The sequence below is a fragment of the Apteryx rowi genome, unplaced genomic scaffold, assembly GCF_003343035.1.
Source record: "Apteryx rowi isolate R43461 unplaced genomic scaffold, aptRow1 scaffold_769, whole genome shotgun sequence".
Lineage (NCBI taxonomy): Eukaryota > Metazoa > Chordata > Aves > Apterygiformes > Apterygidae > Apteryx > Apteryx rowi.
Genome location: NW_020451059.1, coordinates 159,166 through 182,570, shown reverse-complemented (window position 1 = coordinate 182,570; position 23,405 = coordinate 159,166). Strand labels below are relative to the sequence as shown.

Sequence of the window (23,405 nt, the reverse complement as noted above, 5' to 3'; positions counted from 1 at the left end):
AGCTGCCTGCTTTTATACTGTGCAAACATTACTGTAGTGCTTCTATAGGTGGCTTTGCTTCCGTGGTCTGTCTTGCTGGAGTGCTTAAGAGCCTTAATGAGGCTTCAGAATGCCACTGAGCATGCCCATATTGATTTTGCAGGCTGATGCTACCAAATATCGAAGTGCTGCTAATTCTGGGAGATTAATAAAGAGCTGTGCATGCGGACAAAAATCTTCCTGTTCTCTCACTGTTCCTCCTGACCTTGATTCCTCAGCTCTTCTCTTCTTACAGGGAGGCCAGCATCTGCTGCTTGGTGCGTGCACCTTGCTGTAAAGATTACAGCATATTGGGGTGCTAACCCTTCTTCTCTATGGCACAGATGTTCCTTATCTCATGTAGCCCTCGCCTCCCCAGCTTCTTTCCTGGGACCCGGGGTTCCCGTCTGGCCTCCGGCACAGAAGTACTGCAGTGTCCCACCACTTTGCTGGGGAGCAGGAAGAGCACTGTGGGTGGAGGGGAGCTGCCCATTTCTCCCCTTCCCCTAGAAAGCCCGTTCAGGCACTACCTTGGTGTGGGGGACACAGAGGAGTGAGGATGAGACAAACAAGTGTGATGGTCCAATTTAATCTGTGGGATAGTTCTGTCAGTTTACATGAAGAAGCCAGTTTGACTTTGATAATTCAGACTTTTCTTCTCATGAATGTTAATTTCTTACCTTTTTTACCTTAAACTTCTCTATTAAAAACCTGCAGAAATAAATAAGTTTTGCCATCTGGACATAAGTACTTGAAAAAAAAAAAAAAAGCCTTATCTTTGAAACTCCAAAGAGTGTCTACTTGGTTTTGAGCAGCTGGTCTAAGATAAACCACCTTTGTATTGGGGACATGCAACAAAAAATACATTGTTTTTAAAGTTTTAAATTTATAAAAAGTGTGTGTCTAGAATAGGCTTAAATATGATGTATGTGCAAACTTAGAAATTACATGCTTTAGATTACTACTTTAATTGCCTTCTGGACATGAGGTTTAGAACTGACTTGTCAGGCTTTTACAGAATAGACTATTTTTATTTTGAGTTATTAATCTGAGGCAGAAATGGCAAATGAGAAGATGTATAGCACAGTAATATGGTCCTTTTTAACATTCCAAGCTTGGCCCATAATGATGTTTATAGATGATCTCAGGCGAGTTTCTGAAAAAGTATGCAATAAGCATGTGTTTTTTTATATATATATTTTTTTTTTCTATAGCAAGATACTTGAGCATTACTTTAAGTGCAAGTCAGCATGTCATGACTCTGTCTTCCTGCAGCTTAATCTGTCTCTTGGGGTACCTTCAATCTTTTTGAAGACTTTTGTGTCACTGATCTTATAAATGGTTCTTACCAGCTGTTAGAAATATTGAGGTAGCCACCATTAATTCTATTACACAAAAAGAATTAATGTATGTATGTGCACAGTATTGGTCTATGCTTTGTCTAGCATGTTTTTTATGAATCCTGATTTTTTTTTTCTCTCTTAATGTGTATAGTAGTTGTACATGCCAGATGCATTCATTATGGCTATTTTTTCATAATCATAATGTGGAATACACTGCCTAATTATCAAAACAACAAAACCACTGTAAAACAGGAGATTGCAAATTAGTGAATACTACACTTCTGATATAAAATATTTGAATAAATGAGCATTTCTTCAAAAATACAGAATGCTTTTGGAGTCTGCAGACACTTTCACAAACAATCATCTTTTGGCTCCTGACTTAGTAAAACACCCAAATCTTTCTGAAATTAAACATTTTTAACATAATTAAATTCCTTGACAAATATTTATGAATAATACGACCCCATGAATCAGAACAGAACAAATACAGAACTTTTGTTTACAAAACTACTTAATTGATCAAGAGTATTTTTATTACTATGTACCAAGCCTTTTCACTTTCATGGACTGATTTTTGATTTGTAAAATGTTCTAGAAGTAGCCATGAATTCTCAAACGATACTATCACCTTGTATAGCTGGAATACATGGAGCAGAGGCTCTCTGGAGGGTTGTGTTGGTGGAGGTGAATGAAGAGAGATTATTTGCTTTAGCTCGTAGTACAGAGAGTTTAAATGGCTTGGCCGTGTGTGACTCAGAGGAATATGGGAGCTTTTGCTTCCCAGTTCTGGACTTAGAATACATATATCTGACATTTGTTTCATATCTGCAAAAATTATTTTAACAGTATGACATGATGATATGGGAGGAGGGGAGACACAAAGAGAAAATTTCCCAATGAAATTTTCTTTATATTTTTGTTCCAGTGAAATGAAGCAGAAGTTGGATGAAGAGGGTAACAAGTGCAGCATCCTTTCCAAGCAGCAGAAGTTCAACGAGCACTGCTGTATTCGCTGCTGTTCCCCTTTCACGTTTCTTATCAACAGCAAGCGACAGTGCCAAGATTGCAAGTACAACATCTGCAAGAGCTGCAGTTCTTACCAGAAGAAGGAGAAGGCTTGGATTTGCAGTGTCTGCCAGCAGGCAAGGTAGGAGTGTATTGTTCAACTGCTTCATGTAAAGCAGCTGTGGCCTGACCTGAGTTTTTTTCCTCTGTTTGTCAGTAGTTGACACTGGCAAGATAAGACATGAAGTACCTGTTTATGCAGGTGTTGATTTGTTCCTCCACTGTTTGATTACCTGTTGCATTACCAGGTTCTTTAGCTAGACTGATGAATCGGCCAACAGTAATTAGTCTTAGTTTGTACAGGGCTGTGATCTTGTTAAATATCTAGGTTGCTAATGTAACCTGAGCACAGATGGTCATAAGGCAGTTAATCATTTTTCAGCAAATCCCACTGGTGTGTGGGGAGGGGAAGGAAGAATATTAGTGAATAGGTCATCCAGCTGTGAATGTTTTTTGGAGTGCTTTTCTAAATGGCAGGTTTATTGGTGGGGATGCTTTGGGTTTATTTTGGCAAATAACTGTTCAAAATAGCAGAGGAAGCTGTTACAGTTCTTAACATCTGTTGAGAAAATGCTGCCAGGCCTCTTATTTGCAGAGGGTATCAGAGTGATTTACTGTCTCACCCTTTTAAGGCTAACGTAGCCAACACATTTAAAGATAGCACTGGAAAAACAAAGCTAATCCAAGCAAACACATAACAACAACAAAGGGCTTATTCCCTGGAGGGTGACTCTGATCATCCTTCCTCTCTGCATTGCAGGCCAGGTACCAAAAGCACTCTTAGCTGTGATAGCACAGTACTCATCAAGACTTTTTACTCAGACAAGCAGAGTAAATGAAATAGCCTGGTTCCTCATAGTTTGGTTTCTAACATTTCTGAGTAATACAGCCAACCAAATGTGAGAAAGATGGCTGTGTATTCTCAGTCTTCCCATTTGGTGGTAAAAGACGATAAAGGCAACAGCCCAGTTCCTTTCCAACCCTCTACAATATTCCTGGGCTCACCAAACACTCATTGGTCCCACTTGCTTCTCATCAACACCCACTTGAATTTTAGGCTTTTACATAGTATCCATATATGAAGTGTGTGGCCGTTGACACAGGGCCTCAAAATCATAGGGATCTCAGGTCATCTCAGATCATCTTATATTTACTTTTAGATGGTCAGGTGCTTTAGTTCTGAGCATCTTAGTTTTGACTAGGAGCAGAATTGCATAAATAGTTGACATTAATGTTATTAAGGTTACTCATATGAATAAGGATTGCAGGAGCAGTCTCATTTAACGTGCTAAAATTAAACCAGTAATATCTTATGCCTGTTTTGGTTGTCTTTCTTTCATTATTGTGGTTGTACTTTTCCTACTGTGATGGACAAGTGGTGAAGCTAAATGAACACGCATTGTGTAGACCTATTCACTCCACTAGATAGTAATCTGAAATCTTAATTGAAAATTCATTGCTGCCTTTAAGAGCTGTGTGATGAAAACCAGCTCTTGAAAATGGAGCTGCTGTGATCACACATGGTGCCCTGATGTGCTCAGGGATGGGCTGCATCGTGCATAGGAACACTTGCCAGACGTTTGGGAAAATGATTTTAAAGTATAAGTAATTTGCAGCAGCTTTCAAACAACTCCAGGAAAGGTATTCTAGCTTCCAGCAATGGTCTTTGGTTCTGCACCTGACCCACTTGACTTCTTCCTTGTGGAGGGGTGGAGAGAGCTAGAAAGGCCTTGTTTTTTTCCAAACCCCATGGAAGTCAGCAGTATCCAGCTGGAGCAGGTAGCTCAGGTTTGGGAGAAGGATGAAACATCGCCATCCATCTCCCCTCCCAGCGGAAACTGCACAGGAAAGACATGTGAGCTGTGCTGTGTCAGAAAACTAAGAGTACCTGGCACGTGATAGTGTTGCTTGTTTCTTCTCCTCCCAAATATATTTTTGTCCTTCCCCTGGTGGGTAGTGTGTGCATTCAGGATAGCACAACCATTTTCAGTGTAGCTGGACAAACTGGGAATAGCTTCTGTGTGTTTGCTAGGGTGATTTTTGCTGGGACACTGATGCAATAGAGAGCACACATTTAAAGCATGTAAAACAAAAACAGTACTAAGTAGAGACAAATGTCTGGCTTTTGAGGTTGTCGATAGCAAAACAAGGCAAAAAATGTTTTAAAACGTTTTACAAATAAGTCAGTCCTCACGTTTTAGGTCCTCTGGCAGCTGTGAAGTGCCAACTTCAGAGAAGGCAGCAGTGCTTGTGCCATGCATCCCCCAGGGCATCTGCTGCTTCTCTGCCTTTTGCCTGGAAACATCTTCCCCCCATCAGTGAGGAGCCAGCCAAATTACAGGATTATCTTTCCCAGCAGCGTGGAGAGCTACCTTTACTTTAGTCATTCAACCATTTCAAATTACACTTCTTTCTTCCACATCTCCTGACTTCACCCATATGGGCAGCAGAACAGGCAACCAGGTTTGTGGATGCTGATGAACAGCACTTACTATAGTTATTCATTGACTCAGCAAAAAAAAAAAGAGAAAAAAAGTCTCAGAAGAATTTCATTTCAGAAAGAAAATCTTTAGCTGTATTATAAAATGCTGTTATTTTTGGCTCTTGAAGAGACAGTGCTTTTCCCACAATCCCATGCATCCCTCATAGTCACTCACTTGTTACTCAGTTATAAGCATTTTCTTTATTTATGAGGCCCGAGACTAAACCTGAGTAATTTTTCAGTGAATAAATTACAAACATTGCTGCTAACCATTTTGCGATGTGGTTTATTGATTGGACTGTGCAACTTGCAAAACTGTGTAGGGGAGGCAGGGCCTGGGATTCCTTAGAGGCTGCTGAGCAATTATTATTATTATTAATTTTTATTTTTTACACTAGTGCTCAGTATTTCTTGCAGGGAAAAATGCAGGGGCAATACCACAGTTGCTCACATTTCCTGTCCCTTTCTCAGTGACTTATCCCTCAGATGGAGCATGGACTATGTCCTCCTGCCCATCCTCAGGTCCTCTTATGTGTCTTTTATTTTTTCCTTTTGTGGGACAGCACACATAGTGGAGGTGGTTGTTTGTTTGACTGTGGCTTCTCTGCATGTCTTACCACACAACAGATACCAATCTAGAAATACCTCAGAGAGGACTGCATTTTGAGGTTGTTCCCTTTTTCTCCCCATCCCTATATATTTATGCTTAGTTAATGCTGTTTAATGCTGTAAAAAGAACTTTGATGTCTGTCTAACTGGAAAAGTATCAACACTCACAGTTCAGACTTCCCATAGTGATCTGCTTGTATTCTTCAGTTCTGTTCCAGAGCAGAGCTGGAATAATCCTAAGTTTCATTCTTAATATGTATTTGGAATATGTCAACCAGTTCTGTGGTGTCAGCAGCAGTTTGTTGCTGTAGAAAAGGCTATAAAGCATTCTCAGCATAAATTACCTTTATAAAGATGGTTCATCTTATGCATTAGAACTTGAGAATCTATTTTGATGAATTACTTGAAGAGTACCTTGTGTTTAACTGCACACCATGAAATACTAAAAAGTTCCTTTGTGATCTGGGAACCAATGACTTGGCAATGGTTAAATATTTTTGAAAGTACTACATCGTGTAACCATCACTTGTATTTGGATTTAAAACATTTCTGGGAGCTGTACCCATCTCTGTAGACCTTATTATGGATCTTATTCCCCATTATCTTCCCCCAAAATTGTAGCAGCAACTTTTACAGATTGTAAATGGTTTTCTAGTAGATTCCTGCGCCAAGGTGATCTTGACACTGAAGAAAATCTGACATGAGTTAGTTGCTCAGGGCATGACCCTAATGGAGACATCTGTTCTGTGGAATTTTGTTTTTATCCTCCAAGGCAGAGATTTACATTAAACATTTATCAGAAAGCAAATATGTAAGTCAGTGTTTAAAACACAATGTTTGTGGGAAATTGGGCCAAAGAGTGTATGAGGTTAAAACCCCTGTTTCTTCCAAAAGCAGTAAACTCATCTATAAGCCAGTGAGAATTTTGGTGTTTGTAGGAGGAAAAACACTCCTTTTAAAGCACATCTCTTGTTATAATGCATCTTTTAAATATTGCAAGATTCAGCTCATTACAGAATCTTATTACTCTGAAATGTGTTTATAGCTATATCTGTATAGCGCTCTAGCTCAGGGAACTGAAGAACCTTCCTTCACTTCCTGTTTTTCAGTTTTATAGTCTCCAAAAATGTTTTGTTTTAGATTCACCCCTGGATGCCTTTATTAACATTCTGTAGTTTTTTTCTATCTTGTATGCATATTTTTAATTTCTTAGTATGTTACGATAACTTGACACAAATAATATACAATTTTTTCAGTTTTTATATAGTGCATTTTCAGCTCTTCTAAAGCTTTGCACAGTGTCTCCTTGTTAGACACTCATAAGACCATGTGTTTGGGCAGCTTGCTGCAGACTGTAAATCCTAAGTGCTCTTGCCTTTGAGTAGATTCCAGGCACAGTTCCTCTGCATTAACACTCGGTGTCATATAGGGGGCCTTTAGAAACAGGGCAAGCTTTCCATTTGTTTGACACCCTCAGGCCAAGGTCTCTCTTTGTCTTTCTTTTCCAAAGTCCAAGGAGTCATCTCCCAGAGCACCTTGCTTGTGATACTCTGCTTTCCAGTTTAACACTTGTACTAAAAAAGCTTAGTGTGAGCCAGTAAGATGCGTGTTTTTGCAGATGATTTCTAAACCAGCCACTTCTTCTAGAGTATAGGAGAGTTATGTATGGATTCATCCACAATAAGGCATAGAAGCCTCTGGCTGACCACCTCAGCTTTTCCGTAACTATTGTGCCTGAATCCTCCAGCATTTTAGATTCCCTTTTCTGGACTCACCATTTCCATATCGGATCTCTACTTCTGTTCTGAGTGGGAGTGTGTACACCTAGTCCTTTAATGCCTTCATATCCATCTGCTGTGTGATTCTCTCAGTTGTTGTCAAAGCCCTCACTGAGATGATGAGGGTTCATCATCTAGCGGCCTTTTGCTTAGCTCCCTGAACTGGGTTTTGAGTATGGCAGCATTACTTGGTCTGCAGAAAGTCACTGTTCTGCTTAAGAAAAGCTGCTTTGTTGGTTTTGGTCCTTTGTAAATGACAGTTATTAAGAGACAGAGACCCAAGTACCAGTTCTTTTTCTCCTTAACAATAATGACTGAAGAAAAACACAACCATGCTGCATAAACTCAGCCTTCATGCAGTCTAAGTAGTAGTCTGAGCTGTTCAAAATGGGTCACGAAAATTGTCACCAGGGTCATTTGCAGCACAGATTTATTTAAATGTTAATGAAGAGAACTGCTTCTTTGTTTCTCATATTCCCAATATTGGCCAAACTTGCTACACTAATTTGATTGCTGCTTTAAAAAAAGAAAGTGAGAGAATAGTGTATTTATATCTTCATAGACTTTCAATTCAGAGTTATTTTTGAATGTTCTTTACAACACTTTCTTTTGAACTTACTGTGGTGCCTGGTTGAAAGATAAGGTTCTAATTAGGCTGTTAACAATTTGCATAAGTAGCAAATGTAATTGTCTTACTGGAAGTTGAAAATGAGCATATGAATTAGATTTTCTTTAATGTACATTACAGTGAGAACTGAAGACAATTTATCAAGGTCTAGTCTGCCTGCAGCACACAATACATTTGTCGCTGACTAATGTGTATTGTGATTAACACTAATGTAAAATTGTTCTGTTTGGAGCAAGACTTTTGATAACATGAAAGTTGCAACAGAAGATAAAAATCTATGTTGTGGGTAGACAGAACACCCCTCAACTAGGCTGGAACTTTGCCAGCCCCAGGAACAGTTCCTAAATAAAATCTCTATACTTCAAATGGTTTTGTTTGGAGGACCTATTTGCTGTGGTGGGCTTTAATGTCAACAGAGCAGAGTGCTTTTTTGCTGAAATGCAGTAAAGCTGATGTGTGTATAGCTTGCAAAAGGGTACATTTCCTCTGCTTAGTTTATGCAAGTTCTGGCGTAAAACTCTCTATGATCTCTACAGAAAAACTTTTGAGTCTACAGGAAAACTTTTGACCTGAGTTCAGGAGACTTGAGCTGCAGTACCGGAGGAGCTGGGACGGAGAGCTCTGCTGCGGGTCAGCTTGGAGACCAAGTGCAGTGATGGTGCAATCTGAGTCTGTCCAAGGCTCATCGTCCTGCATTCCCCTTCCGACAATTACCCAAAAAGCCAGGCTAGTTCTTCTGCTGGCCACACAGTTAGCTGGGGAAGAACCTGAGAAGTCTTATCATACAGAATTAGAGAAGATGACGTAAAACACAGGTGCACAGGTGGAGAAATGAAATTACGACACTGCTGGGGCAGTGCTCACACTTGGCCAAAGCTCACCTCAGTGCCTGAACTCGCAAGCCTGGCATGGTTAACTGTGTAGTGGAGGCCTATTTTACGGTCAGTCATAGGTTTATTTGCTTTGTGTATCCCTGCTGTTTGCTCTGAGGTGATGTGTTCAAATCAGTATGTCGTTATAGAAAAGTTTTATGGAAAGGAAAATACCTTATGATGTGAAGTACAAAAAACACCTGCGTTTTCCGGAAGTTTCATCTCTGATGTTCTGCAGCAAGAATTGCTGGCTAAAGTTGCTTCATCTGCATAGAAGAGAAATGATAATACTTCTTTATTTCCTGTCTTTGAACTAACTCCAGAGTGACCATGATTTTTCTCATTGTCAGGGCTGAATGAAGCTTTGATTTTGGGGCTCACAGCAGCTTTCTCATCCCTTGAGTTAAAACATCCCACAGCCTAAACTAGGTGGGTGCTGCCAAGTGGAAAGATGATGTTGAGTGCACACTATCTTTTGCCTCTACAGTTCACCTTCTTCTTTTTCCTTCTGCCCCAATATTTAGGGTTGTGTATATGAGTAGTGACTGGCAAAGCACAGGGTAGTTTTGGCATGGGCCTTCGTTTGCAACTGCAGGATGATTTATAGTAGTGATTTCCTGTGACCAGTTTAAAAGAAAGAAATGGTGTCCAACCTTAGCTTTCAATAGGCACTTTACAGTTGGAATTGAAAATCAGGATGTTTATGCAACTCCCCCACCCCTGAAACTGGCAAACCCTTTAGATGGTATGTGAGAAAAAGAAGTAGTCCTAGTTAATAATTGCATCTTGTGGTTTTTTGTTGATGCATTCAGCTGTAACAAAACAATTTGTTTCGTGATTTGGCTGTGGGAAGCTAAATAAGGCGTAATGCTGGTTAGCAGTCGTCTTTTGCATTCAGGCAGACTCACCCATCTGGTAAAAGGAGGTTGAAATATCTTCTAGACAATTTAATTGAACCACAGCTTGGTATTTTGTGTGTACTTATATGAGAGTTGCATATCTCTGCTGTGTGAGACCCTTGTCTGACATTTGAGAGAACTTGTACAACAGACCTTGGAAGCTGTGACTTTGTAATGCGGATGTCAGGAAATGTGTACTTTTCCTTCTCCTGAGATAGAATTGGATGGAAACATTCACTTGCTATGTGGAATAGCAGAGAAGATATTTTTTAGCTGTGCCATGTGCATGTAATCTTCACTGAACTGATAAGGATTTTGTTCTGTGTTTGGTTGGTTGCAAGTCCTCTATATGATACCATTCATATTGTGCTTAAAAGGTTTACTACTTTTAAGCAAATAGCAATGACAATAATTTTCCTCAGCTGTATGTTCTTGTAGAAATAGATGCAATTCCTTCCAAAAATGTCTGCTACTTTATTCTCCTCCTCCCATCATCATCTCTTTATTTTCCATCCCATCTCTTTATCTCCTTCTCCTTGTCATACTGTAGGGTTCCTATGCCTTCTGGGAACTGGTGGAAGCATCAGGGCAGACACAGGCCCCACAGACTTTTGCTTACAGTACCCAAGAGCAGCAAGGGCAAGCTCTTGAATTTTGTACAGGAGCCAGGCACAGGGTAGCCCACAGCACTGGGTTTAGTCAGTTGTTCCTTGGCTTTGTAGGGAAAAAAAAAAAGTGTGAGAGAGAAAAATGCAATCTGGTTTCTTTGGTTGAGTGATCTCTGTGATTTTTTTTTTTTTTTTTTTTGCTATTCTGATTTGTTTTAATTATTTCTCAAGTATGCACTGTGAAGAATTTCAATTCTGCTAGACAGAATAAAGCTGTACTTGCATAACACACAACAGACCACAGTGGTGCACTCTGAAGAGAAGTATCTAAAAATGGAATTGAAGAGGAGAGTAGGAAAAGAGGGGTCTATTAAATGGCTAAATAGAAATGCTAATTAGGTGATCTTTTCTAGTTTTGACTAGCCTGAGAATTGGGTGGGTGGCTGAGTGCCTAGAAGGCTGCTCTGTGTTGTAGGAGATCTGGATTCCAGTTTTAGCTATTAGCCTGATTCCTGAGTGACCTTGGGGAAGTTTCCATGTTTCAAGTTTTCCCATATGCAGAATAGACTTAATGATGCTGAGCTCTTGGAGGTCAGTGGTTGAAAAGTTAAATGTTATAGCTGTAAAGTGCTAAGTATTATTACAGTATAAATATTATAGATTGGACTTAGCTAGTTAGGCAAAAACTGAGGGACTTTCAATGAAGCAAAAAGGTGACAAGTTGAAACATAATAAAAATAAAAAGGATTCTTTTTTATTTTAAGTGTGGGCACTTATGTGGCAAGTGAGAACATCACCCCTTACACTAGCTGAGATAATAAATATTAAGTATTAGGCAGAGGTTAGAGAAGAATTTCCCTTGCATGAATTCAGTAGCGGGGATTTCACATACCTTTCTCTGCAGCTGGCTGCTGTTCCAGAGTAGCCTGGGAGGGCTGTGAGCCATGACAGCCCTAGATGGGATTGGTGACAGTTGGGAAAGATGTGAGCTTAGGAATGGTTGAACAAGATATGGCAATACCTAATTAGAGTGCTCAAATTTACAAATGGTAAAGTATTTACAAAGTAGTAAAGAACTGCAAGCCAAGTAGCAAAAAAGAAGAAAAAGAAAAAAAAAGTATGTCAAAGACTCGTGTGTTGTTCCGACTGGTTGGTTGACTCCATAATGCTTGTACCTTTATTTGTTTTTGAGTTTAATGACCCAGTTAATGCATTCCTTATTAATACAGGGATTCTGCCTGAAGCGAGTCCATTACAACTAATCTGTTGTAGGAATAGTATCACTATTCTTATTTTAAATCTGCATCAGGTGTTTAACCTGGCTAGACTCTTCTACTGTCTTTTGACCTGGAGAGGAAAGTGAGTCTTGCCTTTCATACCGGCTTACCAATAGTTTGAAGTTTTCATGTGCTTTCAAGTTGAGACAGCTGCTCCTGGACCAATTCAGTCCTTCCCTGAGCAGGATGGTCGTTCCTGTGTGTTGTGGTGGTGTTTGCTTGGTTGACAGAGAGGATGAGGTTTGCCTTTCTGACAGCCCCTCTCCTACAGAGCTTTACAGGGAAACCAAGGTAACATTTAGCACTGATGATTATACTAATCTCACCATGGCCGAGTAGCTGTGGAATCTGATACACCTCTCTAGATGTCCTGTTCTTCCTCTTTTTCTCTCCCTCTGCTATGTGTTTCTCTGATCCCTGACAGAAGGTCTCAGGCCTCTTTACATTCTCCTGAGAGGGAGAGCATGTTGGCTTCGTCCCGCGTTAACATTAGCCAAAATGCAGGATACTGTGCTTCAGAGCAGTAGGTCTTCAATCAGGCTGACTTGTAAAATTCAGAAGAGGGTTGTCATCCAGGCATTTCAGCCCCAGCTGTCTCCCTCCTGAGCTCTCTCAGCAATGTTGGGCTATCTGTTAGCCTTGGAGCAAGCTGTGCGATCCCCCAGCTTCATCGAGCACCAGCCTTTCCTCCTCCTCAGCCTTTCCTCCTCCTCTTCAGGACTACATTATGTTTACTTACCCTGCAGTGCCTTGATTTCTGAATCATGTTTTTCCCCTCTGGGTTGGATTTCTGAAATGTTCTTAGCATATTGTTGGTTGGGAAATGTTTTTCAAAACATGTTAATCTGGAAAAGCTGTTAAACTTTTTTTTTTTTTTTTAACATCATTTAGTTAGTTTCCATGAAAGTTCCTCTGGAAAAAAGATTACAAGGTTTTAAAAATTAATTTAGTAATTTTTATTTTGAGTAGAAAAAACATTTGTGCTAGGTTTTTCATAGTTCATTTTTCTTAACATTGCATTGTAACTACTGCTAACATAATTTCTAAAAAATAGACTGTTAAGAAGAGCTAATACTTACTGAAGCTTCTTATCTAGATCAAATGTTCCATTTTGTTTTGAGTCAGAGTATCTTAGTGTTTTCATTGCACTGGATTTTTTTTTTCTGGTCTCTATTAAATGGCAACTATGTTTAATTATTTTTAAGGTGGAAAAAAACATGTTTTGGTTATTGTGCTTTATCACTTCTTTTGTATCATAAAATACATATAATAATGAAAAAAGTCATTTTGCGGTTAGCACTCTTAAGGTAGCCTTTAGACAGAGGAGAGCTAATTTCCAGTTACATTGAGCAGTTTTAAATGATAGATATGAAAGATTACTAATTGACTTGATGTATTTGTTTCTCTTGTATGCATTTGCTGAGCCTTCAGGTTTTCTTATGCTTTATTTGTGCAACCTCCAAGCTTTGACAAAATGCAGAAATCAATACTTGCTCCAGCTGATAGTGACATTGTTAACCCTAAGAATAAAGTTAGTGTGCAGACGGTGCTACAGGAGTTCTGAACGGACACTGTGTGCATGGTCTTCTGTTGTTTTAATTGCAAAGCCTGGCCTTGGAAGTGCTGGGTTAGTTATGGCTTGTGGGGCCTGCTGTGAACTTAGAGCTGCATGTCAAGAGGGGAAACCTGTGCAGGCCAGGAAGTGTCTTCCCACTGCAGAATGCAGCACCTGCTAAGTACCACATGCCTTTAGCTCCTCTGCACTCCTCACAAGGAGAGAAGATTATACCCATTTTGTATGCCCCTCTGTCTCTGTCACAGTTAGTTGTATGCAAAGATTATTTCCACAGACCATAAGTAATTCATAATTTTTTGTGCTAAATCCTATTATTTTTATCCCCTTCTGTAGGATCAGAGGCCTTCTATGGCCCCTTAGTGTATTTTTCTCCAGAAGATTTATCCTGTTAACTGTGAACAGCTGCCCAATTATGTGTGGATAGCCTTAGAAAGCATTATAAAACCTTTGGATAGTATAGGTGTTTTTTCTCTTGGCGATAAAATTGGAAATCCTCCAGACTTGTAGCCACTAGCCGTGAACGGCAGTAATAAATTTGTGTTTTTCCTCTAGCTAATGTGCTCTGCAATCAAGGGTAGTATCCTCTTAAAAGGCTGTTGTATTACCACAGAAGTTAAAGTGGGAATTTAATTTGTCATTTTTAAAAAGCTTAACCACACCAATAAATAAATCCCTCAGTGCTCTTATTCTTCAACACATCTCTCTCTTGAAATAGATGGTGAAGCACTTGCTGCTTAGTATCTTTAATAAGAATCTGTGAGATTGTGCATTTACATATTTTGGAAGAAAGGCAGTAACTCATCCTGGTTCTGTGACCTGCAGAAAGAGAGTAGTGGAGAAAGCAATTGCCTTGTCTTTCTGCCAAAGACAAGGAGTGTTCTCTAAATCTGTATACAAAATGAAGAAAATGGCTTTCTTGTCCTGGTTTGTAGTAGCTTATCTTTTCTGCTCCCAGGCTTTTTTGAAGCCTTCTCCAGATATGGGTGCTGGAGCCTGGCTGGAGAGTTAATTATGCTTATCATACTCTCCACCCCATCAGCTTTCAAACTATGACTCTACACTTGTGGATCAGGAAAGAAGCTGGTAGTACCAGCCCAAGTTATCTGCACTGGAAGAACATGTGATAACCTTTCCTACGCTACGTCACATCTGCGTCTTGTGCAGTTAGAGGTGTCCAGGGGAACATCTTTTTCATTTCAGCTTGGGAGCTAACACACAGCCTTTGTATTTACTTTGTATCTGCAAATAAAATCACTTTAATTTAGAGTGGAAACCATTTGTGACCTAAAGTTGTTTTGGAGTTTAAATCTCCACTAATTTCAGGTTGTTGTATCATTTCTTTGCAGAAACAGTTTCAGAAATGAAGACTGTATTTTCACATAGTGCTTAAAAAAAAGCTTCTAAAAACAAACCCTTTTGAGTGAAGTAGTTAGTCTGTTCGAATCTGCTGTTTGATCATAGCAAGCAGACTAGTAAAAGCTCATTTTCAGCATTGGATTTTTAGCATGCTTGGGAATTTCTTTGGTGACATGTTTTCATCAAAAAGCTGATTTAATAAAAATGGAGATTCTTTACAGGCACATACTTGTTTTGACTGGAAAGTGATGAGGTCTGACATAGAAATTTTGAAGAGGAGACTTTGAGAGATCACAGTTCAGTTGCCTGAAATATGGGAGCTGAAGTTCAAACCATTCCTCTGAATCAGGCAGATGAATGAGTTTCTCAGTATCTAACAGCTGATTTATCAAATTTGTCATTCGTTCTGTCCACAGCCTCCCAAAATATTTAAAACTGCTCAGTTTCAGGGAATGAACACAGCATGGTTTATGGTTGGAATTTTGTTTCTTGCTTGTGGGATGCCAACCGGGAATCATTAACACATTTCGGAAGCCAGTTGTTTTGTAAATCCCGTTCTCTGGGGACTATTTTGGGGCACAGGTGATTTTGCTTCCTCAGCTGAATTCTTTCTCTTCGGGGAAGTAATTTTTGTAAGGTAGCGAGATGGCCTTTGCTGCTGTATCTGTAACAGTGTCTGCCCTGGTCATTTTGATTTGAAATTTAATATGTTATAAAGCTTACTGGTGTAATTTGGTGAGTGATGTCTCTTGGCAATATATGGRAGTTAGATGTTGATACTTATTCTTTCAGATCTCATCTCTCTCTCTGCCCATTGATGTGAAGACTGAGAGGTGCTTCTCCAGGCTTCAGCTTGAGAGGGGCTTCCTTCTCTTTTCTTCAGACTCCTAGAGGATAATTACTGGTGACTGAGAGAGTTCATTCAATTAAGGAATATTCTGTTCCATCGTCCATCAGAATCTGAGGGTGTGCATGAGGTTAATTGGGTAGTTAAGACAGCATAGTTCACATTGTCTTCAATTTGCTGATGCCATCAGGCTCTGCGCTCCTGGTTTTCACAGGCCGGTCAATGCAGTGGCATGTGGAATAGAAACTGGAGTACAGAAACTTGAATAAATGCTTGTGTGATAGAAGAAATCACTGTAAAGGATGGTAGAAATTGTGTCAGTAGTCACAGTTGTGACTGCTCTCACTGATGTGTTTGCTGTGCCTTATAACCTAGGGGATGACTTAGATTCTCAGTATCTCAGCTACTTGCAGTTGTCAAAAGCACTTTGGATCTCTGGCAAGATAAGTGAATTAATACCTCTTCGAGGCAAGGAAGGATTTTGTGACTTGTTTCCCCGAGCCTGCAAACTCACAGGTACCCAAGCATTTTTCAGTGATAGCAGTGCATACATCTGACAAAGAATACATCTGACAAGGAATGCTTTTGGAAATTGTCCTGAAAAAAAGAAATTGTAGGGTGTTGTAATGCAAGGAAGTGCTCACTGTGAACTACATTTTGAATGCCTCTATCTCCTGTGCTTTGGAAATCCCAAGGCATTCATATTTGGCAGGAAATAATTCTGTTAAGTGTTTAGTAGTGTCTTGCTACCAAAGTCCCACTTGCTACCAAAGAAGGTGGTTCTGGCAAGAAAAATAGTGATAAAATATAGTGAAAGGAGATTGAAAAATTAGTTATGTAACATGTCAACATAATATCTGACTGGCAATTAAACAGCACATATCCAGAAAAGGTTGGTAACACTGAAGAATAATGCTCAGGATCTTGAACAACATTTCCAGTATATGATTTGCAAATTGGTTGACAGATACCTGCCTGACAGAGGCCATATACTACCGTATTCCAATACTTATTATAACTTCTCCTAGCAAAACCAGAACTCTAGTTTATATCTAGCTAGCTATGATTTTACAATATGCCTGTTTCCTTAACAGTTAAAAAAAAAATTACAATAGGAGGACAATCAGCCAGAAAAATTACATGTTTTATTCCTCCTCCTATGTCAGAGCACAGCAAAGGCTGGCTGCTCCCTACAGGACAGAGTCAGGAGCTGTGGGGGCTCCCTGGGCCGACAGGACAGAGGCCTCACCAACTGGGGCTTGTCCTACGGCCCCCAAGCGAGGGAGCAGGGCAGACTGGAGGTGGCAGCTGGGGTCAGCCCAAAGCCCAGCTAAGTCCGTGGTGATGAGGCAGGTTCAAGGTGAAACAAAGCAAGTGTTGCACAATAGATTATCCAGGGCTGGCAAAAGTAGCACTGTTGAAAGCTGAGCCATCTTGAAGGTCAAGTGTAAGTAAAACATTGTTAGCAGGTTTTGATTTTGGCCCCTAGGATGGGATGCAGCTACATTTTCATTTAAGCCTGCTCTTTAGGATGGTCTCTGACAACAAGATCATAGAGTAATTTTGGTTGGAAGGGACCTCTGGGGATCGCTAGTGCAAGCCCCTTCTCAAAGCAGGACCAGGTAGAGCAGGTTGCTCAGGGCAAAGTCCATTTGGGTTTTGAATATCTCTAAGGATGGAGATCCCATAGTCTGTCAGGGCCCCTGTCACAGTGTTTGACCATCCGCATGGTGAAAAAATGTTTCTGTGTATCTAATCAGAATTTTCTGTGTTTTAACTTGTATCTGCTGCCTTTTGTCCCATCCCTGTGCACCTCTGAGAAAAGTCTGGCTCTGTCTTCTCTACACCTCCCATTAGGTAGTTGTAGACAGCAGTTTGACCCCCCTGAGCCTTCCCCGAAAGCTGGACAAGCCCATCTCTCTCAGCCTCCCCTCATGTGTCATGTGCTTCAGCTCCCCAGCTATCTTGGTGGCCCTCCCCTGGACTCACTCCAGTACATCAATGTCTTTCTACTACTGAGGAGCCCAAAACTAGGCACAACTCCAAGTGTGGTCTCATAAGTGCTGAATAAAGGGGAAGAGCTGCTTCCCTCTACCTGCTGGCTCCACTTTCGCTAATACAGCCCAGAAAGCAGTTGGCCTTCTTTGCTGCCAGGACGCACTGCTGATTTGTGTTCAACTTGTCCACCAGGACCCCCAAGTCTTTTTCTGCAAAGCTACTTTCTAGCTCACCATGTCCCCAGCCTGTGCTGTTGCAGGGGGTTATTCCATCCCAGATGCAAGCCCTTGCACTTGCTGTTGCTGAATTTCATGAGATTCCCATCAGCCCATTTCTCTAGCCTGTCGAGGTCCCTCTGAACAGCAGCCCAGCCATCCAGTGTTGACTGCTCTCTCAGTTTGGTGGTGCCTGCAAACTGGCTGGGGGTGCACTCTGTCCCATTGTCCAAATCATCAATAAAGGCATTAAAAGTGTTGGCCCAACTATGAGTCCCTCCTGAGGGATGCCACTGGTAACTGGCTGCCAAATGGACTGCTGATCGCAGCCCTTTCAGCCCAGTGGTCCAGCTAGGTTTCCACCAATGTTATATGTAATGCAGTCCATACCTCAGCAGTATGGCTACAAGAAGACTATGGGAGATGATTGGGGCCCAGTTCTTGGACTGTCATGATATAGCTGAGCTGGTAGCCTGTGTCTCATATGGAGTACAAAAATGGCCGTGTACCCTGTGCTATTGAGGAGGTGACTGCAGCTATCTGAAAACTGAATACCCCAAACTTTCTCATGACTCTTCTTTGCAAAAAAGAGTCTGAGAAAAAATTCAGAGGTAAATCTGAAACTGTGCACTTTGCTGAGCTCACTGTGTTTTGATAGTAGAACTGATGGATGCCAAATAAACTTCTCCAGTGATCAGCCTGGATTAGCTACAGTAATAGCTTCTAAAATAATCTGGAAGTGAGATAAGTTAAGGAACGAGTTGCAGGATAGATATCCTGTTGCATCTGAGATAGCCAGGAGTCCAGCCCTGCAGGTTTTTTGAGTGCTTGTTTTCAGATCTGCTGACTTTCAAAGAGACACTGGACATAGTGTTAAATGAGTGTATATGTAAACTCTTGAAAGCTTGGGCCAAGATTGGCAGTGTCCATCCCACCGTTGCAATTGCTCAGATGCATCAGTTACTGCTGTTAAAGAATCGTGGTGAAATTAGCTTGCCTTCGGATCATCTCTGGCTAAGGGCAGCTGAGTCAACCTTTGCATGCCTTTGTTCCTTACTGGTGAAATAGAATAGATGATGATGATAATTCTTTTATATGTTTAGTATAGAGCTTCTCATGGAAGGACTGCTTCTAAATTCTGTCTGAATCTTGGGTACAGCTGATAGGTGCTAGTAGAATACAAATATGAATAATCACCAGTTCCAAACTCTCACTGTGCATAACTGGCTACCTTCCAGTAAGCAGAGCTTAGTCTTTGCTAAGACTAAGGCTTTGTTAACAAAATTAATAAAATTAACAAAAGTCTTTGTTAATTCTTGCCACAAAAAGATTCTGCTTTTTTCAGTCAAAATATACGGTTCCATATTTTAAAAGGCACATAAATACACTGTAAATCCTTATTCTCTTTCTATATTGCAAAGAAAGCTGCTGTCCCAGCGTTACTTAAGCTGAAAAGTATTAGTTCTCAGAATTACTTTTTAAAATAGAAAGTGAATTTATGCAATCTGATGGACAAAGCAAGACCATGGCCTCTGATTTGCGCTGAATCTTAGGAGCTGTCTGAAATTTGCACACATTCATTTAAGTTATGAAGGTGTCATCACAGCTTCCAAAATTATTTGGACACTTCCATTTTACTGAATGATTGCTGATGCTGATTCTGTACATTTCAAATATGTACTTTGGATGGTTTATGAAGGGCAGAAGAACTTCAAATCAAAACACAGCTTTATTATATACAAGGTGGAAAATGAATACAGTGTTTCTGGTACAGAGAAAAGTATTTCCTTCATGTCTTTCCATGTCTTATATAACAGGTATATGGAAAGGCTTGTAGATAATTACATTTATTTACAGTCCATGCAGTAAATATTTTTTTTTATTACTCTGTAGGTGACAGACTTCATTAGGTGATGAAATCGGATGTGGACCTGGATTCTTTTTCCTACTCATAACTTGCTCGCCATCTGGTGTTGAGGAAGTCACCCTGCCTTTGGCTTTTTTGCTCCATTACAAGAGAGACATCATTATTCCTACCTTGATAAAAGGATGTTGATGTGGGCTTTGTATAAATATTGTTTTACTTAAGATCATGGAACCCTGTAGTGTCTGATTTAAAAAAAAAAAAAGAAAGAAAAAAAAAAGAAAAAAAAGATGAATGTGAGAAGCTCCATATAAAAAAATCAAGGTTTTGGAAGGCTCCAGGCTCTGATAATTTTATTGCGTCTTAGTAAAGAATCACAGATATGCCACCTAGCTAAGTAATACATTTTAAAGCCTTTCTCCTCCTGTGTCCTCTATAAGGATCAGTACAGAGTCTAATCTATCAGAAGCAGGATATCACCAGTCTACTTTTCTCTGTTAGCCTTACTCTGTTTCCATGTGTGCTCTGCAGCCTGGCAGAATATGAATTTGGAGAAGGTTGTTTCAAGGCAGAAAGCTTAAGTTACTTGTTTTGCTGGTAGATGGGATAACCCCATAGGTTGGGCCACAATTGGAAAGGCGTCAAGACTGCTTAGAATTGCTTCCCTTGTGTGCTGTAATATCAGGCAACGGTGGAGCATAGACCTGGGGCTTCTGCCATTAGACCCAAACAAAACATATACTTTTAATAGCTAATCATTACTGCTGTTATTGCAACAATGTATTTTTCTATGGTAGAGACAGTGCAATTGAACCTCAGAGACACCAGTGGGAAAAGCAGCCTTTCCTGTCCAAACGACTGGCAAGTGAAATCTGAGGCGAGCTCTCTGGTAAATTCTCTTAGTTGATAGCACAGTGGATGGGAAATGTGCTTGCAATCAGAAAAAAATCAACAAAAATAAAGCCTTGCATTTACTGATAGGAAACACCTCCTCCATGGTAGCTATCTTTAGATACTAGATTTTATGGTCTTGATAATGTTTTTAGTAGTGAGACAAAATCTAAAACTGGTGCTCTTCCCAGTTACCACACAGATGATGTTTATCATACAATCCTAATTAACAGTCCAGTTAAGATTTGTGACTGAAGCTAGTTGATTTGGTTAAAATTGGACAGCTATTACATAAACTATTAATATTCTCTTCTAATGAGATTTTTTATGAATAACCTGGTCCCTTGTGTTTCTTAAATCATAGCAAATTCTGTTCATACAAATGGCTACGGGCATGCTAACACAAATAGCAACATCTCCTGTCCTTTCTCTGGGGATCAGCTGGAGAAGTTTACAGAGATGATGCGTCTGGGAGCTGGGGGCAGGAATAAGAAGAGCTGTATTTAAGTAAGTCAGGACTCTAAGTCATTTCCATTTAGCATGGTTTGCAGAAATATAGTGAACTAGCATATATCCAAAGTGTTCTGTCCTGCACATTACTGCTTTCACTGTTACCACCTATGGAAAATAAAGTCATGTAGCAAAATGGATCAAGCCATTCATTTATAAGATCTGGGGCATTGTTTAAAGGTTCTCTGGGTGGTAAGGAAATTGTTATTAAAACAATATGGCCAGAACCACCCAAATCCCATTATTTATTTCTTACAGGAAAAAACAATCTCTGGTGAGGCAGAAAATCAGTTTCTTTCAAGAATGTTCTCAAGTGGGGCTCAGCTAGCGAGAATTTCCTCAGCAGGGAGAAGTTCCTGTTAAACCAAACAGGAAGGCACAACTGTTGTGCAATGACTTGGGGAAGGTTTCCTCTAGCATAAAATGCCTTTTCCTGCAGTGGCAAAGGTTCTAGCAAAACTAAAGTGCTAAGTAGCTTGGCTGCTTTTCTCTATGATGTGACTTTTGTTAATCCCCTCAGAACTGCAAGATACTGGTTGCTTATTTAAAAATCAAATGGGGGGGGTAATTAAGACAAGCAGAAAATCCTCCCCTTTCCTCATTTAAAATGACTGGCTTTCACTAACGCACCATCTTCCCCGAAGGAGTCATGTGTTTTGTGTTGCTGAAAACCAGAGTCGGAATCTTTAGAGCCTCAGAATCAAAGCACACTGGCAGGGTACAGTTTCAAATGGAAGAATGCTTCCCTTCAGGTGCAAATCTCATAGGTCTCTTCTGCTTTTAATTCCTGATGAATAATTGTCTCCAGATGCTTCTGCAGAACTGTCTCAAATCTGACCAGTGCTCTAAGAATAAACGTAGCAGTTGCTGCTTTCAGAGTCTGCAGAAAGTAAAATGATTTTGCCATTATCCCTGCTGTCGAGATTTACTAAGAGAGTGCTGCTTTTATGACTAATAATTAAAAAAGGGGGAGCATCATGGGACACTGGTGGGTCTAAGCTAAGTTAATTCAAGCTGACATCAAAATTTGAATAAGCTTTGTTTTTTCCTATGACAGGGAGCTGTACCATGTCACTTTTACTTTTTTTAAACAAATTGCTAAGCTAGTCTGTGTTGTTTTGCAAAAGAAAAATAATTTTTCAAAGTTGTAATACACTCCCATGAGGGAGTGTTACAAAGCTTTCTACTTTTACATTATCACAATTTTTGGTTGTTCCTGTTCTCATAAGTTTACATTAAAAGTTAGATTGCAAAATACTTGTAGCCTTTTAAGTAACTTGGACAAAGCCTTTGCAAGAACTTCTTTCAGGTTCTGTGTTTCATTTGATGCCAAGAGTTTAATTGTGTCTAAATGGCTTTTTGATGTATTTACAACCTGTTTTGCCTCATTACTAGAAGAACACAAAAAATTGCAATTTGGAATTTTTAAAAAGCCACAGTGGTGCTATCAGAGGAATGCAAAAACACTAAGAAACCAAATCTGCCTTTCAGAGTCAACATTCAAATATCAAATGTGATCATGTGGTCCTGTTTTAGTTTGTGTAAATAAATATTCATTAACATCATCTGTGAAATGTTACTTGATGTTATTATGCCAGTATTGTTTGTGCTTCCATAATTGAAGTTAAAATGAATTTAACATTTGAAGTTGAGCTTCAAGTACTTTCTTGCACAAGATGGATACTTCATATTACTTCTAGGATTACCAAATATATTTAGGGATTTGAAGTAAATATTCTGAAATTTTATCAGTATCTTGATTAACTTGAATTTAATGTGATTTCAAAATCATTTCTGTCTGTAATATAAAGTAATGACAGAACAATGCAGACTGTTCAGACTGCCCATTTGTTAAATCACTGAAACCTTTTGCAATTGTTACATTTGGAGAAGGTCATCGTTTTTCTGCTGTTTGGTATAATTGACAGCTTCTTTCTCAGCAGAGGAACTAAAACTAATGTTTCACTGTCACAAACTCTTAAAATCTCCTCTCTCTCCCGAAATGACTTCCAAGTACTCTTACATTCAGTAGGACTACTGTCCTCTTTAAAAGCAGGCATTGCTCACCTCTCTCTCAAAGGGCATAAATCTAGGCCCTCTGTTGGGAACACAGTGACCTTTCATTTAGACTGTCTCTGGCGTGGTCAGGATAGGCACGTCCATGTAGTATTCCCAAATGAAGCATAACTTTTGCTGTCATAATACTGTGGGAATGAAAAATAAAATGTTCTTTAAAAATCTTGTAAATCTATCCTGAAATTGCAAACCTTGTACATTCACCATAATGGTGTGGTGGTTTGAGTAATTCTGCTTTGCAGTAACGTACCTTAAGGTAGCTGTATCTCTTTCAGGTGTAAGTTGATCTTTTTGTTTTCTGGGTTTGGCATAGCTGGCACAAATTTACAATTTTTTTACATGAGTTTACTGATACAGGCTCTCAAATGCAATGCTGTAATAGCCTACAATAGGCCTAAAAAGTTAAAACCATGAGTTGAAATTACATCCGGAGACAATTTAGGCAATTTATTGCCCAGTAAAATACTTGGAATCCCAGCCTGTAAATAGA

The 23,405-nt window shown here is 39.7% G+C and overlaps 1 protein-coding gene across 3 annotated transcripts in view; it reads left to right on the top strand.

Moving 5' to 3' along the window:
- MYRIP (myosin VIIA and Rab interacting protein) overlaps nucleotides 1–23,405 on the top strand; it is a 215,692-nt gene that overhangs the window by 90,698 nt on the left and 101,589 nt on the right. For all 3 annotated transcript variants that reach the window (XM_026088387.1, XM_026088385.1, XM_026088386.1), the window contains exon 2: nucleotides 2,290–2,511. In XM_026088387.1, coding sequence (XP_025944172.1) covers nucleotides 2,290–2,511 — 222 coding nt within the window. The remainder of the gene's footprint in view (nucleotides 1–2,289; nucleotides 2,512–23,405) is intronic.